Below are 19,719 nucleotides of genomic sequence, written 5' to 3' on the forward strand. Positions count from 1 at the left end.
TTGTCCTGAGCCAGATGCCAAGCACAGCTTGGCCCAGGAAGGATACTCGAGACCTGCCTGGTCTACGTAACTCAGCTATTTAACTGCTGAAGCTCTGGAGAGTATCATCACTATTTCTATGAATACTAGCAAAAAAAAAGCTTAAACGTTTTTTTTGAATACCATGCAATAAAATCACCAACATCCTTTGAAAGAATATGCAAGCCGTGAAGTCCATCGCTGCTGTAAAAATGCAGGGGTTTGGCGGATTCAGAAGCATGTCACTGTAGACTTCTGTCTTGACAACTCCCTCTAAGGAGGTTCTGTGGGAATGTGGCTTATAGCAGTCTTTTTGAGGGAGAAGAAGAAAATCTGGATACCAAGAATCAACACACCGTCCCCACCCCACACCACCACCCCCCCACCTCTCCATCCCAGTGTTTGCCCCCTTTCTCACTTGTCACTTAAAGTCCCATAAGCATCAGCTGCCCAGACATATGTTCCATTCTTCATGTGATCTAAGACAGTAAGTGACTGTGTGCTATTCAACCACATGGGGCATCAGAGTGCTGTCTTCACCCAACTCCCATGCATGGGTACTTTTTCTGTAATGCATCACTGGACAGTGATCGCAAAAGGAACCCCTAGCTGAGTCCAAGTGTAGGAAGCTATCCCCTCCCCCCACCATATTCTCGCCCCTGCTGAATGCAGCACAGTCCAGGAGATCGAACTTTGGAATGTCCTGGTCCGTACGGCTCAGTACTGCACAGGTGGCCCATTTGCCTACTGCGCCAGCTGTGGAACCTTCTAGAACAGCAATTTCTTTTCCTGCCCAGATCCAAAGTGAGAGAACGCTTGGCAGGAACGGAGAGAAGCCAGAATTGGGGTGAGTTTTAAATCTCCTCAGCAACAAGCTGTTCGTTTAACACTTTTTTAAAAGAGAGAGTTAAAAGGAAAATACTTTGTAGTAGCTAAAAACAATAGAAGCGGGCATTACATCCAATAATTAGTGATAGGTTGGGAAGGAGAGACCAATGATGCTTGTGTTATTGGCTGCACAAGTTGGTTGCACAGTGACAAACCAGCCCCCGGTACCTCCACTTGTGTTTACTTTGACAGGTAGATTTATTTTGGGTTTTGGAACAGCGCTGGCCATTTTGTGCATCTTTACTGTGAGGCCTGCGATGTTGGGTTCTCCGACTTGCTCTCTTGGCTTGATGGAGGCTTGCTGTTCCAGGGGCTGTTGGCCCCCAACGCGGGGGAGTTGTTGAAGCTGTCCTTGTCGTCGATGCCGTTGGTCGCATCGTACTGCGTGTTCTCCAAGCGTGTGATGAGCCGCTCGTCCTCGTCGCCAAACTCGCCCCCCATCAGAGTGGGCTCACCCACCACCATCACGTCCTGCAACAGGGAGGTGACCTCAGCTCATTTAAAGAACAATTCACGACAGGATAGACAAACAGACCCATACAAACATGCACATGCACAGAAACACCTGAACACAACAATGACTTGCATTTATATAGCGCCTTTAACACAGTAAAAACATTCCAAGATGCTTGACAGAGGGTAAATCAGAAAAAAAATTGATTCTGAGCCACATTAGGTAGCATTAGGGCAGGTGGCCAAACACTTGGTCAAAGGGGTAGATTTTAATGGGGAGAGTCTTAAAGAGAGAGGTAGAGAGGCAAGAGGTTGAGGAAGGGAATTCCAGACACCTTTTGAAAACTAGTCTTTGAATACGATTTGGATCGCCTGTCCAATTCTTTCCTATGTGGTTCAGTGTCATTTTTTACCTTTTATGCTCTTGTGATGTACTTTTGGATTTGGACAAACAGAGAGATTTAGGGAGGAAATTCCCTGAACAGCTAAAAGCACATCGCCAATGGTGAGGCAACAAAAATTAGGGATGCATATGAGACCAGGATTGGAGGAATGCCGAGATCTCGGGAGACGGTATGGCTGAGATAGTGAGGGGTGAGGCCATGGAAGGATTTGAACACACGAATGAGAATTTTAAATTCAAGGAATACCAGTGTAAACATTCAAAACACAGACAGTTAAACTCAGCCCAGACACACACATAACTCCGGACACACTCCTAGATACACTGACAACAGAGAAATAACATGCCCATGGTTTTTACATGAGTCCACAGTTGACCATAGGGTTGCAGCCCATGTGCCAATTTGTTAGTGTGTTCGACCCACCATTAACATCCATTTTCACCAACCCCTCGTGACCAACCCGCCTCTCACAACTCCATGCACACAACACTTTGTCAAGAAGGAAGGCGGACAATCTATTCCCAAATCTCTGCCGGTACCACCCTATAATTAGCTTGAGATGGGACCAGGTCTGCTGGACATTCTTTCTCCCACCCATGTAGACTTTCCAATTCACTCCAGCAAACCCAGATGGTCTGAAACTCATCCCATTGGGTGACTTTTGGATCTGAGGTCAATCACCAATGCATCTCATATGCCAACTCTTTTCTATTTATTATTTTCCTCCTAGCACCACCCCTGCCTTAAATTCTCACTCCTCTCCAGATCCTGAAGGTGTGACTCTTGCTGGGTGTAGTTCGAGGGGTGCTTGGCCCCACCATCACACCCTTGAGTGAGGTGCCTGAGTGGTCATCCCAGACCAAGGGTGCGAGTCTGTCATTAGTTCAAAGTTCAAAGCTGACACTGGATGGAAAGAGTGAAACAAAGTGACAAAAACAACATTAAATCCAAAGAAAATTTCCCAGAAAAAGAGGAAACTCTGGTCATTTCCTGTCCTTGTATGGTTCAGTGAGTGAAGGGCAAAGAAACGTGGATGCTTACAGGTACCTGACTGGACAGCGCAAAGCTACTGGCCGGACTCTTCTTTTTGCTGTTGCTGTTGGTGTTGGAGTTTGGGCCACTGCTGATGGTGCTGCCCCCGGACATTTTCCTTTTCCTGCGTTTGCTTGGTGCCTGTCTGGCTGGTTCAGCTGCCAAAACAAGTAATCAATATCAATTGACAATTAGTAATTTTGTCAGAACTTCTTAAACCTGCCTAAGAGGTACGTCCACCTCACCTCACCATTCTCCCCATGAGGCAGCATCCATTTATCACCCTGAGAGATGCTTGTTTTGGGGAATGAAACCAAACCACTCACTGCCAGTGACAGGTTTTTAATTCAACATCAGCCATCCTGGTGCTTGCTTGAGAACCCAGGACTTTCTAATCTGCCTAGCTTAGAAATTGTCCAGAATTGGTGTGAATATCCACTGAGGCTAATACGAACATACGAACAAGAAGCAGGAGTAGGCCATTCAGCCCCTCGAGACTACTCCGCCATTTAATAAAATCATGGCTGATCTGAATCTGCATTCCAACCACCCCCGATAACCTTTCACCCCCTTGCTTACTAAGAATCTATCCACCTCTGCCTTAAAAATATTCAAAGGCTCTGCTCCCACCAGCTATTCTGGAAAAGAGTACCAAAGGCTCATGACCCTCTAAGTGAAAAAAATTTCGCCTCATCTCTGTTTTGAATGGGCGACTCATTATGTTTAAAAGTGACCCCTAGTTCTAGATTCTTCCACAAGAGGAAACATCCTCTCCACATCCACTCTGTCAAGGCTCCTCAGGATCTTATATGTTTCCCATTATTAAAAAAGGGAGGAAGGGATAGACCAGGAAATTACAGGCCAGTCAATCTAATCCCAGTAGTGGAGACGTTACTCAAAAGAATTCTGAGGGACGGAATATATCTGCACTTGGAGAGACACAGATTAATCAGGGATAGTTAGTATGGATTTGTTAAGGGAAAGTCATGTTTGACAAATTTGATCAAATTTTTTGAGGTGGTAACTAAGAGTGTTGATGAGGGTAATGCATTTGATGTGGTCTACATGGACTTTAGCAAGTTTTTTGATAAGGTTCCTCATGACAAACTGGTCAAGAAAGTAAGAGCCCATGGGATCCAAGGCAAAGTAGCACATTGAATCCAAAATTGGCTGAGAGACAGGATGCAGAGGATGATGGTAGAGTGATGCTTCTGTGACTGGAAGTCTGTTTCCAATGGGGTTCCACCGGGCTTGGTGTTGGGGCCCTTGCTGTTTGTGGTGTACATAAATGATTTGGACTTAAATGTAGGGGGAATGATCAAGAAGTTCGCAGATGACACGAAAATTGGTAAGATGGTAAATAGTGAGGAAGATAGTCGTAAACTGCAGGGGGACATCAATGGACAGGTCAGGTGGGCAGAACAGTGGCAAATGGAATTCAACCTGGAAAAGTGTGAGGTAATGCACTTGGGCAGGTCTAACAAGGCAAGGGATTACACCATGATTGGTAGGACTCTGGAAAATACTGAAGATCAGAGGCACCTTGGTGTGCATATCCACAGATGCCTGAAGGTAGCAGGGCAGGTAGATAAGGTGGTTAAGAAGGCATATGGGATACTTGCCTTTATTAGCCAAGGCATAGAATACAAGAGCAGAGAGGTTATGCTGGAACTGTATAAGATGCTGGTTAGGCCACAACTGGAGTATTGTTTGCAGTTCTGGTCACCACACTATTGGAAGGATGTGATTGCACTGAAGAGGGTGTAGTGCAGATTTACCAGGATGCTGCCTGGGCTGGAGGGTCTGAGCTATGAGGAAAGATTGTATAGGCTGGGATTGTTTTCCTTGGAGCAGCGAAGGTAGAGAGGGGACCTGATAGAGGTGTATAAGATTATGAGGGACATAGATAGGGTGGATAGGAAGGCACTTTTTCCATTAGTAGAGGGGTCAGCAACCAGGGGGCATAGATTTAAGGTAAGAGGTAGAAGGCTGAGGCGGGAGTTGAGGAGAATTTTTTTCACCCAGAGTGGTGGGAGTCTGGAACTCACTGCCTGAAAGAATGGTTGAGTCAGAAACTCTCATAATATTTAGGGAGTATTTAGATATTCACTTGCGTTGCCATAGCCTCCAGGGCTATGGGCCAAGTGTTGGAAAATGGGATTAGTGTAATCAGATCTTTGTTGACTGGCGTGGACACAATGAGCAGAATGGCCTCATTCTGTGATGTAAGCATCTATGAGTTTCAATGAAGTCGCCTCTTACTCTCCTAAACTCAATGGATACAAGCCTAACCTATCCAATCTTTTCTCATAAGACAACCTACCCATTCCTGGTAATTAGTCTGGTAAACCTTCTCTGAACTGCCTATACTACTGAAGCATAACCTTCCTACTTTTGTATTCAATTCCCCTCACAATAAATGATAACATTCTATTAGCTTTTCTAATTACTTGCTGTACTTTCATACTAGCCTTTTGTGATTCATGCACTAGGACACCCAGATCCCTCTGCACCTCAGAGCTCTGCAATCTCTCACCATTTAGATAATATGCTTCTCTCTTATTCTTCCTGCCAAAATGGACGATTTCACATTTTCCCACATTATACTCCATCTGCCAGTCATTTATATAAATTGTTAACAGTTGAGGTGCCAGCACTGATCCCTGTGGCACACCATTCAATACATCTTGTTAACCTGAAAAATACCCATTTATGCCTACTCTCTGTTTCCTGTTAGCCAGCTAATGGGAATAATTTTTTTTTCCCACACCAGTTTTCTCTGACACTGTTCCAGAAGGAATTGACTTATTCCTGAGTTATGGCATTTACTGCAAGGAGAATGGAATATAAAAGTAGGGAAGTTTTACTGCAGCTGTACAGGGCCTTGGTGACACATTGAGAATACAGTGTACAATTATAGTCTCCTTGAAAAAGGATACAAATGTGTTAGAAGCAGTTCAGAGAAGGTTCACTCGACTCATTCCTGGGATGAAGGGCTTCTCCTATGAAGAAAGGTTGAACAGGTTGGGCCCATACCCATTGGAGTTTAGAAGAATGAGAGGTGATCTTATTGAAACATATAAAATCCTGAGGAGGCTTGATAGGGTGGATACTGGGAGGATATTTCCCCTTGTGGGAAAGACTAGGCCTAAGGGACACAGTTTAAGAATAAGAGTTAAGACGGAGATGAGGAAACATTTTTCTCTCAGAGGGTCGTTAGTTTGTGGAATTCTCTTCCCCAGAGAGCAGTAGAGGTTGGGTCATTGAATATATTCAAGGCTGAGTTAGACACATTTTTGATAGACAAGGGAGTCAAGGGTTACGGGGGGCAGACAGGAGTTGGGACCACAACCAGATCAGCCATGATCTTATCGAATGGTGGAGCAGGCTCAAAGGGCTGAATGCCCTACTCCTGCTCCTTAATCCTATGTTCTGTTGCAGAGGTGCCAGTCACTCTGTAGCAGCATGTCTTAGTGCCAGGAATCATGCGAGTGTTGATGGTTAATGTCACCAGGTTGCATGCATTTTATAAAACCAAAATCCTGCAGACGCTGGAGATCTCAAATAAAAACAGAAAGTGCTGGAAAAACTCAGCAGATCTGGCAGCATCTGTGGAGAGGGAAACAGAGTTAACATTTCGAGTACAATATGACTCTTCCTCAGAACATATTGGACTCAAAACGTTAACTCTCTTTTTCTCTCCACAGATGTTGCCAGGCCTGCTGAGATTTTCCAACACCTTTTCTTTATATTACACCAAATATTGCCATGTGCAGCAGGGCTCAGGGGAGCAGGGAGCTTTCCTTTATCTTCCCTCCCTCCTTTAAAGTTGCAGACATCAGTTACAATATGAACTCATGAACTACTGAACCTAGATCTTTGTGGTCTATGACTCAGCTTCTCACTGAAGCATCAGGGGAACTCAAGTAGCGTTCTTTTTACTTTGCGGCGGGCATTCCCTAATGCCTCTTTTCGAGCCGGAGGCTAGCCCAAAATTAGGCTTCGAGCCTCCTTCTCTTATTTGGGCAAACTGCCGGGGCCTGTCGGACCTCCACGTGCACCTTATCCATTTTGGAAAAGTCAATGTCAGGACCCTTGCCTTGCCAGTAACAGTGAGTGCAGGGGTGACGGCTGCAGCAGCAACTGGAGGCAGGTTTGGGGTGGTGCTGATCAAAAGTGTTGTGGGGTCCCCTCCACCCCCCCACCCCCACCACTGCCCCTGCCACCCCCCCCACTCCCCCACCACATCCCCATCCCCCACTCTTTCTGGGTTCCACAGGGACAGTTTGAAAAAAGTTTTCCTTTTGTAGACAGTCACTGTCGCAGCCTGATTTCAGCAGCTGTCATTAGGCCCCTCATTTACAATATGTAGTGGGGGGAGCACAACATCTTTTATAGATGGCTGCCAGGGACACCTGACAAACGACCAGACCCAATCTTTCCGTGGTCCTTTGGGTGCAGGCCACTGGTCCCTGAAACAATCTCTCATTATGCCCGCTGAATGAGTGCAAAAAGGTCTAATTACCCCCGTGGAAGTTTTTTTTAATGTATAAACAGTACTTTTCTCATTTACTTTCGCTGTTACAGGCACGCAGAAACTAAAGATTCACAAAGCCTCTCATATACTCACCAGGGGGAGCAACCATCCGCTGCCATTTTTGGAACAGGCATGTCTTGAGGCAATCCCTGGGGCTTAAGCTGTAGGTTTTATGCCTGGACATCAGCTCCTGCATTGGCTCTAAAATAACACAGAGCTGCGAGAGAGAGAAGGAGGGAGTAAGGGGGGGCATGAAGAGGAAATTATGTATTTGTAGGAGGAGGAAGAAGAGGAGTTGATGAGCAAGAAGCAGAATTGGATAAAGGAGGGAGTAAGGAGACAAAAGAGGAGAAGAACCAGTTATGCACCTTGATTCACAGATGATTGTTCATGACGCTGATATTCTACCGTGGAGACGCGGAGGCTCTTTCCGGACATTGAGAATTATCATCTCAGGTCTTTCCAAATCATAAAGGGGTAAAAATTTGTTTTGTTCTGCACAGCCAATGACAAGCTTGCATCTAACCTGGGTCTAAACAAGGCTCACACAAATTTGGCCTTCGGCCCCATGTTATTCAGGGTGAGCTGCTGGTCCCATTCTACCTCCGGGGGCAGCTGCTGCCACTGGTCTGAGTTTGAGTCACTTGGCTCTTGGTGAGTCCTCGAAAGTGGGAGAAGGAGAACATGAAGAGAGATGATCGCAGCCAACAGCAGTCCATGGGAGCGCTGCGGAGACCGGATCATTGATCCTGCTGCTCCCAGCTCCACAGGAGGAAAGTCTCCTGTAGGCTACAGCAATCCCACCAAAACCAGAGAGGATCAGCCCTGGATGCTGTTCTGCTCAGCACTGAATGAGACCTTAAAGCAGGTTTAGGCCTCTCATTAGTATATGCAAAGGGCCTAACACCTCTTTAAGAAGCCTGTAACTCATCTGAGGCGATTATGACATTGGACATTTCAGGCATTATGGGGCCCAGTGCGTTTCCGTGAAAGACTGATCAGCGTTCCCCTGTTTGACCGCTGGGCAAAGAGACAAACAAAGATCAAACTCTACCCAAAGTCTGAAAGGGTAGAATTTGAACTCGGAGAAATGAGCCAGGAATCCATCATCATATATTCTAGCACTTTAGATAGTGTAAAGTCTATTCTAAAACATTTGACGGTCACATGAACATACTTTACAAACCTCCCACAACCTCCCTCTATCACAATAAGATTCTGAATCAGCTGTCCTGGCAACCAAGTTCCCAGTATTGCATCTCCCACGTCTATCGCTCCGTTGGCCAATTAGGCAGTAAAGTTTTTCTACAAGAGGAGCTTGTGCAAATCAACCAGAATCCCTGCCACTAAGTGTGGAAGCTGTTGAAAGAAACCTAACAACTTATCACTGCATTATGTGCAGATAAAGGAATTAGCTCTCTGCACTGAGTCCAACACCACCATCTGTTCTAGAAACCTCAATACTTTGTCAGTGACATCCACATTCCAAAGAACGATGAATTAAAACACTGTAGGACTACAATAATCCAGGGTATTAACGCTGTCACATCCCGAGAACAAATTAAAATAAATTGGAGCAAAGGAATCTGCTTTTCTTCATCTTTCTACCTTGACACCAGTGAGGTCACATACAAAATCTAAATAAACTTTCTTAATAATTGCATATATTTCTAATTGCAGATACTATAAGGTTCTGATATTTTGATTCTTGATTTTTTTGTAAATTATCACAAGTGAGTGGTTGGCTCGGCAACATAAAAGCCCAGTTGGAACTAGATTGACCTTTTTTTTCACTGTCATTGGGTCGAAATCCTGGAACTCCCTCCCTAACAGCACTGTGGGTGTACCCACACCACATGGACTGCAGCGGTTCAAGAAAGCAGCTCACCACCACCTTCTCAAGGGCAACTAGGAATGGGCATTAATAGCAACACCCCTCATTCCAGGAATGAATATTAAAATCATGTACTGTGTGACCAGAGATACCTGTAGATGAGATAGGTTCCTTTCCCAGCAGGACATTTCATTTTTTAACAAATGATAATTAAGCAGCTTTGTAGTCATTTCTTCCTGGTACCAAATCAGATTTACCAAATTCAATTTCATAATTTGTCCATGCTGGGATTTGAACTCAAACAGGTCCAGTACCACAAACACTGCACCACTCTAACCAGAAATGAAACACCTGCGTTTGGGACAGCCCATTCTAAACTCCCAGACCCCCAGATTCAAACGAGTGAGAAGTATAAGTAAAATTGTCCTTTGCTTGCTGGGCAATGAGGACTAAAGCTCAGGAGCCACAGTTTGGCAACCCTTGCCCTAGGATATCGCAGTTAGCACGGTGCTCAACAAATACTATTAAAATCTGTCACTCTCTGTTAAAAAGTTCTCGAACTGCATTCCCTGGTGTTCTCTCATGCACAACAGTGGGAACAGTGGATTCGAGCAGTGGCTAAGGACCACAGGAGGAAATCCAAAGCACTTGGCTCGTTGGGGCTGTGCCTTTCTGCAGCTACAATCAGTAGCCGCATCCCAATTTGGCGCCTTCCCTAGTCTAATAACTGGCTGGCTCCACATTGCTAAGGGCTCACACTTGAAGTGTGGCCATTTTGGTAAAGGACCCAGAGAGTACGTGAGCTCAAGAAAATTGGCAAACAATTTTACTGCTAAATGATGGGAAACCCACTGCCATAAATATTTAATATATTCAGCTGCAAGTTGAAATTTCCTTTCAATTATAATCTTCTAAAGAACACGTAGGGTTTAGTAGTTGCTATGGAGTAAAGAGTCACCAAGGGACAGTGATGCCTTGTTTCTACCTGGCAGATTTTTAAACTAGAACACTTTACTTTAAACTGTCCTTACTCGGAGGTAGTTGAGAGTAGAGTTGGACAGACCACATCTTGTGATGTTCTTTGACAGCTGATCCAACATCTGTGGGTCCTGGGACTGTTTAAAAACAAGTAATACAGATTAATAAGCAGGTTGGTGAGGCTGAGTTGTATAAATGCAAAACCTCAGATTCTCCCACGTTACCAGAAACTCGGAGCAGGGTCATGAGTTTATTGTCAAAATTTGAGTTTGTGGTTTTTGCGGGGGTGGGTGCAGTGGGGAGTGTTATTGATTCATTCTTACTGACCATTATCATCAAGGCATCAATGGCCTACCACTTTAAAAACGCAGCATGTATCAATCCAAGGAAGAGTTTTACACCTTTACTGATGATATGACAATGAGCTGCTTCCTCATTGGAAACATTTCCATTTTTGAGTTAGAAGATGAGTGGTTTAAGGCCCACTCCAGACAGCGCCGATGAGTGGAAATGGAATATGGTCTCTAATTCCTGGGTTGACATCCAGGAGGACTCATCACATGCAGACAAAGTGACCTCTGGCTCAGGGGTAGCATTCCCGCCTCCAAGTTGGAAGGGCTGGCTTTGGATCCCACTCTAGATAGCCCCGGTGAGCAGAGATCTGTCTCTCAGTGCTGGGTTGATGTCCAGTGGGAGCACAGGAGTCTGATGGGCGTAGGTGACCCCCTGCCATTGTAAAGGGTAAGGGGGGATCTTAGTCTTAATTAGAGCCCATCTTGGAGTAAGTCCTCTGAAGCTAAAAACCATGAGGAAGGCAAGGGGAACCCACCTCAGCTACTACTTCCCTAGAAAGTGGCTCAAGAATCTCAAAATTTTGGAGTCTTAGGATTCATGAACATAAGAAATAGGAGCAGGAGTACGTCATAGGACCCCTTCAGCCTGCTGCACTATTCAATAAGGTCATGACTGATCTTTGACCCCAACTCCACCTGCCTCACAGCACACACCAGAATAAATTGAGAATGTAATGTTCCATTTATGGAGGTTAAATCACACATTAAATACAGTAAGAATTTTTAATCGAAATATTAATTGAAGAGAATGTTGAAGTATGAAAACATTCCAAAGACACAACAATAGCACTGAAACTGAGTGAAACTACTTAATCGAGCTTTTCACCCCTCAAATCAAATCAATTACTTCATTCATTTCTGACGGAATTAGCTCATTGAGACCAATGGGAAATAATTTTATCAAACTTGTGGCATCAACCAAAATTCATTCACAAATTTGGCATTTGTGAGTTACCAGTTTAACTCATTTCTTGCACACAAAGCAACTCAAATCACTTTACAAGAAGCAGATATTGTTTTTGAAAGGATTGCTCCCTCCAAACAATGTTGGGGTTTTCTCCCTCTCAAAGCATCTGAATTGGAACTGGAAGAGCCAAATCTCTGGAGGAAACTTTCTTCTGGGTTTTGGCGTTTGTTAAGCTGAGGGTTGGAGAGTTGAACATTTGCTCATTTTAACAGACCAGTGTCAACAATGAGTGCTATCTCTGGGAGTTTGTGGATCATTGAGTTCTTTATCAGATAGTACAACAGATAGTTCTCAGGAGAGGGCTCAGCTCTGAAGAAGTCATATAGACTCGAAACGTTACCTCTGTTTGTCTCCCCACAAATGCTGTCAGACCTGCTGAGTTTTTCCAGCATTTTCTGTTTTCATTTATGAGGGCTCAACTACACCAGCTTCATATCTGATAATACTGCGGGAGCTCACTGCTGGTGTAGTGAACGGTTGGGAGCAAGACACCAGGAAGAGAGGAAATGGAGAGTTATTGGGAAATAGAATAATGGAACTGCTGTACTTACTGTATCGCTTTGGCCCATCTTCCAAACAGAAGGTGATGGTTAACATGGCATCATCTTCAAAAAACTCTGTGGTAAAGGCATCCCACCAGAGATTGTCGCATTCCTAAAGAAAGCAAGATTCAGTTAGAGGACTGGAATGTGAGAATGAAGAGAGAGAGAGCGAATGAAAATGTGTAAATGAAAAACATCAATGAGGTGGAAACCAAAGGAAAGAATAAGAGAACAAGCGCAACAGAATGAGAGTAAGAATGAGAAAGATTGAGTGAAAGATGAGAGAAAACAAAAGAAAGATTGAGAGATGTAGCGATTGAGCAAGATAGTACAAGAGAGACTGGGAAAGAGAGAGGACAAGAGACAGTGGGACAGAGGGAGGATAAGAAAGACTGTGTTTGAGAGACAGTACGAGATAATGTAATAGAGTGGGAGAAAGTATGTGGGTAAGAAAGGCAGATGCATTACTTCATCCCAAGTTACTTAAAAACTATAGCCAGACTGCATTAATGTTAACAATCCTCACTAGCGTTCTAACGTCTCTGCCTGCTGATTGATGTAGTTCATTGAAACAAATAAAATTCTAAAGATGTTGAAAGAATGTTATCCCTGGCTCGGGAGTCTTGAACTAGGGGTCACAGTCTCAGACTAAGGAGTCGTCAATTAAGACTGAGATAAGGAGAGGTTTCTTCACTCGTCTATGATCCTTTTACAAGCTAGATGGGCTGAATGGCCTGCTCCTGTTTCTTACATTCTTATCTGGTTCTTGACCCATTGTTATTCTTCAATCCCTGATCTCCACACACAAAACCAGCTACTAGGCGGTGGTCTTTGACAGTCTTTATTCAGCTGGGGCACATTCCATCGCCTTCAATGTGTCAGATTTCATTAATATGTTTTCCAAATGTCTTCTTAAACAAACCCCTTCACCAAAAATAGAGACCGAACAGCCAGGAGTTTGCAGTCAGTCAGTGGGAAGTGTGGAGAAGTGTACTGACCAACATCCTCCTGATCCACAAATAGCTGGCACCATTGTCACTATATTTCACTTTGACAAGTTTCAAGCTGATCTGATCAGTCAGGTAATTTAGGGGAAGCTGGATAAACACATGAGGGAGAAAGGAATCAAAGGATGATAGGGTGGGAGGAGGGTCTTGTGGAGCATAAATGCCAGCACAGAACAGAGGGGCCAAATGGCCTGTTTCTATACTGTAAATACTCTAACTTCCAAATGAGGCATACTGAGCAGGTTGGTCCCAGTTCACTCCAGGTCTGAACTGAGTCACTCACTCTCAGCAGGGCAAGGGTGAAAGTAAAATAACTGATCTCAACACCCATGGATTAGAAACCAGAGAGAAAGAAAATCAGAGTTTGCATTCCTATTTCTTGCAGCCCGGGGATAGATGGGACAGTGTAGAGGGAGCTTTACTCTGTATCTATCTCGGTGCTGTGCCTGTCCTGGGAATGTTTGATGGGGACATTGTAGAGAGAGCTTTAATCTGTATCTAACCCTGTGCTGTACCTACCCTAGGAGTGTTTGATGGGGACAGTGTAGAGGGAGCTTTACTTTGTATCTATCTCGGTGCTGTGCCTGTCCTGGGAGTGTTTGATGGGACAGTATAGAGGGAGTTTCATTCTGTATCTAACCCTGTGCTGTACCTGTCCTGGGAGTGTTTGATGGGGGTAGTGCACATAAGATCATACGTACGAGCATACAAATTAGGAGCAGGATAGGCCATTCGGCCCCTCAAGCCTGCTCTGCCATTCAATAAGATCATGGCTGATCTGACCGTGGCCTCGACTCTCACTTTCCTTCCTAACACCTATACCCTTTGACACCCCTTGTCATAAAGAATCTAACTCAGCCTTAAAAATATTCAATGGCCCAGCCTCCACCGCTCTCTGAGGGAGAGAGTTCCACAGGCTCACAACCCTCTGGGAGAAAAAAAATTCTCCTCATCCCTGTCTTAAATGGGCAGCCCCTTATTTTTAAATTATGTCCCCTAGTTCTAGTCTCTCCCACAAGGGGAAACATCCTTTCAGCATCCACCCTGTCAAGTCCCCTCAGGATCTTAAAAGTTTCAATAAGATCATCTCTCAATCTCCTAAACTCCAATGGATACAGGCCCAGCCTGTCCAACCTTTCCCCATAAGGTAATACCCTCATCCTAGGAATCAGTCAAGTGAACCTTCTCGGGACTATTTCTAATGCAGTTGTGTCTTTTCTTAAGTAAGGAGACCAAAACTGTACACAGTACTCCAGATGTGGTCTCACCAACGCCCTGTAGCAACTGTAGCAAAACATCCCTACTTTTATATTCCATTCCCCTTGCAATAAACGCCAACATTCAATTTGCCTTCCTAATCACTTGCTGTACCTGCACACTAACTTTTTGTGATTCACGTACCAGGACACCCAGATCCCTCTGTACCTCAAGCGTTCTGCAATCTCTCTCCATTTAAATGATATGTTGCTCTTTTATTCTTCCTGCCAAAGTGAACAAGTTAATATTTTCCCACATTATACTCCATCTGCCAAACTTTTGCCCAGTCACTTAACCTATCAATATCTCTTTGCGGACTCTTTATGTCCTCTCCACAGCTTACTTTCCTACCGACCTTGGTGCCATCATCAAATTTAGCAAACATACCTTTGGTCCCTTCACCCAAGTCATTAATATAGATTGTAAATTGTTGAGGCCCCAGCACTGATCCCTGTGGCACTCCACTCATTATGTCTTGGCAACCCGAAAATGTCCCATTTATGCCTACTCTCTGTTTCCTGTTAGCTAACCAATCCCCTATCCATGCTAATATGTTACCCCCTACATCATGAGCTCTTATTTTGTAAAGTTACTTTTGATGTGGCATCTTGTCAAATGCCTTCTGGAAATCCAAGTGCAGCACATCCACAGGTTCTCCTTTATCCACTTTGCTTGTTACTTCCTCAAAGAACTCTAATGAATTAGTCAAACACGATTCCCCTTTCAACAAACCATGTTGACTCTGCCTGATTTTCTAAGTGCCCTCCCTGCTCTAACCTCCTTAATAATTGGTTTCAGCATTTTCCCTATGACAGATGTGTTAAGCTAATGGTCTGTAGTTTCCTGCTTTTTGTCTCCCTCCTGTCTTGAATACAGAAATTACATTTGCTATTTTCCAATCTGATGGGACCTTTCCAGAATCTAGGGAATTTTGGAAAATTAAAACCAATGCATCTACTATCTCAGCAGCTACTTCTTTTAAGACCCTAGAATAAAGTCCATCAGGACCTGGGGACTTGTCAGCTTTTAGTTCTAATAATTTTCTCAGTACCATTTCCCTGGTGATTGTAATTGTTTTAAGTTCCTCCCTCCCTTTCACCTCCTGATTCACAATTATTTCTGGGATGTTATTTGTATCCTCTACATTGAAGACAGATACAAAATATCTGCTCAATTCATCTGCCATTTCCTTATTTTCCATTATTAATTTCTCATTCTCACGCTCTAGAGGACCAATGCTCACTTTACTTACTCTTTTCCTTTTTGAATACCTGGAGAAATTCTTATTGTCTGTTTTCATATTTCCAGCTCTTGTACTCTAATTTCTCCCTTTTTTTTACCCATTCTTTGCTGTTCTTTATATTCTGTCCGATCTTCTGACCTGCCACTAACCTCTGTGGAATTATACACTTTTTTTTCAACTTGTTACTATCTTTCACTTCCTCAGTTAGCCACAGGTGGTATGTCCTTCCCTAGAGTCTTTCTTTCTCACAGGAATGTACCTTTGCTGAGTGTTATGAACTATCTATTTCAATGTCTGCCATTGCTTCTCTACTGACCTATCCCCTAACTTAATTTCTCAGTTCACTTTAGCCCTCATATTTGCCCTTATTTAAGTTGAAAGCACTAGTCTTAGACCCACGCTTCTCTCCCTCAAGCTGAATACAAAATTCAATCATGTTATGATCACTGCTACCTAGGGGCACCATTACTATGAGGTGATTAATTAATCCTGTCCTGTCTGTAGAGGGAGCTTTATTATGTATCTAACCCTGTGCTGTACCTGCTCTGGGAGTGTTTAATGAGACAGTGTAGAGGGAGCTTTACTCTGTATCTAACCCCGCGCTGTACCTGTCCTGGGAGTGTTTGATGGGGACTGTGTAGAGGGAGCTTTACTCTGTATCTAACCCCGTGCTGTACCTGTCCTGGGAGTGTTTGATGGGGACAGTGTAGAGGGAGCTTTACTCTGCATCTAACCCCGTGCTGTACCTGCCCTGGGAGTGTTTGACGTTGACACTAAGTACCCGATATAGAAAGTGTAACATTCTCCTGCGCTATAATTCCCCCCATTAATGAGCAAAGGTTACAGAAACAAAGTATATTAAAGAGTGAATTATATTTTACCTCTGCCCAGTTCTGTAATCGTTTGTTGAGTTCGAATATCCTGTAGTCGGTTTGGTTCATGTAAGGTGTGTGTCTCCTGTCATAAAAGAGAACAATTGCTGAACAAAGCACCTCATTCACAATGAATCTGCTTTTCTAGTTTTTGTGTAAATGTTCAGAGTATTCTTTTAGTTTCCCATCTCTCTTTACTTCTCTTTTTAAATTCAGTCATGGGATGTCAGCATCACTGGCAAGACCAGCATTGATTGTCCATCCCTACTTGCCCTCGAGAGTTGGTGTTGAGCTGCCTGCCTGCACCGCTGTAGTCCATGTGGTGTATCTACACCCGCAGCACTTTCCTCTGTAGCTGTTTGCTACATTGAGTGGCTTGCTAGGCCATTTCAAATCAATCACATTGCTGTGGATCTGGAGTAACATATAAACCAGGCCAGGTAAGGATGGTAGGTTTCTGTCCCTAAAGGACATTAGTGAATCACATGGGCTTTATGACAATCTGGTCACTAATGATCATTAATAGTGAGACGAGCATTTTATTCCAGATTTGTGAACTGAATTTAAATTACCCCCAGCTGATGGGGTTTGAATGCATGTCTATGGAACATTAGTCCAGGCCTGTCTCCTGAAGGCTTCTATCTCACCGATAGTCTTAGACCTGTCTTCATTTCAAACTCCTTTCATCTGTTCTGTTGAAGAGTCATACGGGCTCGAAACGTTAACTGTGCTCCTCTCCACAGATGCTGTCAGACCTGCTGAGTTTTTCCAGGCATTTTTGTTTTTGTTTTCCTTTCATGATCTTCAGTTTGACACGGCACCAAGGCCTGAATATATGCTACCTGTCCACTGCCAGGATTGGCGGCAGCCATTCTGATGCCTGAGGAACTGAATGTGACTCTTTTGTAGCTGAAGACGGCAGCCTAGGACCGAAGGCTTCCTGGTCAGGAAATTCGCTGGCGCACCAACAAGCTGATTTCAGAATTCCAATTACAAATCCCCCTGTGGCCTGGCCTCATACGATGTCCACCGGCCTTATTTTCCCCACATGCCCCTGATCAGCTGTGGCTCAGCTGGTAACAGTCTCGCCTTAGAGTCACAAGGTTCTGGGTTCCTGCGGACTCGAGCATCAAGGCTAACACACCCCCAGTGTAGCACTGAGGGTGGATAAAGCTCTGCACTGTCAGAGGTGAGATAGCAATCTGAGGCCCTGCCTGCTCTCTCAGGCGGACATGAGATGTTCCGTGACACTATTGGTAGAAGAGCAGGGAGTTACCCCTGGTGTTCTGGCTAATATTTATCCCTCCATTAACATCACTAAAAACAGACTACCTGATCACTATCACATTGTTGCTTGTGAGAGTTTACTGTGAGCAAATTGGCTGCCACATTTCCTACATTACAACATTTTAAAAGTACTTCATTGGCTATAAAGTGCATTCAGATGTCTGATGATTGTAAATGGTGCTATATAAATGCACATCTTTCTTTTTTCCCTTTCTTCACTCCACATCACTCACTACGCCCTCTGCTCCACCGTTGGTGTCCACTCCTTCAGCCCCTATGGAAATCTTTGCCTTCACCTTCTCCACTCCATTCCTGCTTGCAAACCTCCTTAAAGCCCCTCTCTTTCACCCTTCCTTTGGTGTCTCCCTCCCACCACCCCGCTCACTCTCCATTTTACCTTCCCCCTCTCCTGCTTGGCAACAACAGTTTTGAGATTCCTTCTGGTGCATGAAGTGTCAAATAGAAGCGCATGTTGTTAGAGAAACTCATGAATTGGGGCAGGAAGGGGGTAGGTAGGGCTGCCTGTTGCTGACTTGGCTCCTGGACAAGAAAGCCACTAGATCAACTTTCAGTAATGAAGGGCGTCAAACTTCAAAATGGCTTCCACAAATCCTGACAGTGAACAGATAACAAGGGTTCAGGCCTCGGTACGCCAATCTACACCTCTACATCAGGGCAAGCTGGCAATGCAGGCACAATCTTAAAACTAGCGCAAAGCAATTTAGAAGTGAAATCAGGAAATACTTTTTTGCACAAATGGTGGTGGAAATTGGGTAATATCTCCCCTGGTAACTGCAGATGCTGGGGTTCAGTTGAAATCTTTAGGCAGAGATTGATAGGTTTTGTTTTGCTGTGTAAGGGAATCAGCCAGGGTATATCCCTAACAAAAACAGAATTACCTGGAAAAACTCAGCAGGTCTGGCAGCATTGGCGGAGAAGAAATCAGTTAACGTTTCGAGCCTTCATGGCCCTTCGGCAGAACTATATTCCTATCTTCCTTCAGTGACCTTTGCTGGAAACATTGTGAGTTCTCACAACGCCTGTATCTCAATGCACCTTCTTGTTTGTGGAATGAGTGCGCCATGAGATAGCTTTCAGTTCTGCTGAACAGTGATACTTTGTAAAAGATGTGGGAGATCCCTCAGACATGTCTTGGCCATCTGGGGTATCTTGCTTGATCACCATTTATTGTAATAAAGCGATTCAAGAGCTTAAGTGGGCCAGATAACCATGGCAACAGAATCATTGGGAGAGACTGGGATGAACATGAGTGTATCTTCTTGGAACCATGTTAACTGAAATTTGAATTGACTGTCTTTTGATATATTGTAGTTTAGTGTTAGTATTGTATAAATATAGAGATTAAAGGTAGAATTGGTATAAGCATTTGGAGCAAAACACTTTCTATCGTCATGCTGGAATTGTAAAAGACAGTACCTGAGGTCTTATAGTGAATCGTGAGCTCACGAATAAAGGATTATATAATTATATCGAATCACACCATATTACTTGACTTATATTGGATTGTGTAACATGAGCTTATTAAAGGATAAAGATGGTTCTGCAGTTGTTACTTTAGATGTCAGTAATGATGAACAAAAGTAGAACTGGAAAGAAGTCCATCACATGTTAGGAGACACTGGGTGAGGAACGGATCAGCTCTCTGCCTTTGATGACTTCTCTTGGTGAAAAGCTTGATCCACTGTCCTTGGCCAACACCTGTAGAATGGGCAGTCGGGCAGGTTGGCACAGGTTTGGAATCAAAGGTGGAAAATTCCAGCTCTGTATGTCCCAATACCACAAGATCTATCCAGCCTAAGGCCAAACTATTATTACAGTTCTACCACTCACCCAATGCCAGGTTCCAGATATGTCGGAGGATACATCGGTGTCGGACTGTCAAGAGGAAGAAAAAGTACATAGGATAGTTGAAAGTACAGGAATATTCAGTTGGATTCACTTTTCATCCTTGGAATAATATAACTAACCCCCTGCCCCCACCGTGGCAACTTGCCAAGGCTTCTTGAACCAAACTTCCCAAACCCGT

The 19,719-nt window shown here is 44.1% G+C and overlaps 1 protein-coding gene across 1 annotated transcript; it reads right to left on the bottom strand.

Moving 5' to 3' along the window:
* Positions 1-430: 430 nt before the first annotated feature.
* On the bottom strand, positions 431-19,576 carry LOC144694614 (LIM domain-binding protein 1-like; the record flags this gene model as incomplete). The annotated part of the gene is made up of 7 exons (XM_078565214.1): positions 431-1,377; positions 2,811-2,953; positions 7,426-7,549; positions 10,198-10,281; positions 11,924-12,118; positions 16,395-16,470; positions 19,524-19,576. Coding segments are annotated over 7 exons (906 nt in total), but the record flags the coding sequence as incomplete, so codon positions are not given.
* Positions 19,577-19,719: the final 143 nt, after the last annotated feature.

This window comes from Cetorhinus maximus, chromosome 20 (genome assembly GCF_964194155.1).
Source record: "Cetorhinus maximus chromosome 20, sCetMax3.hap1.1, whole genome shotgun sequence".
Classification (NCBI taxonomy): domain Eukaryota; kingdom Metazoa; phylum Chordata; class Chondrichthyes; order Lamniformes; family Cetorhinidae; genus Cetorhinus; species Cetorhinus maximus.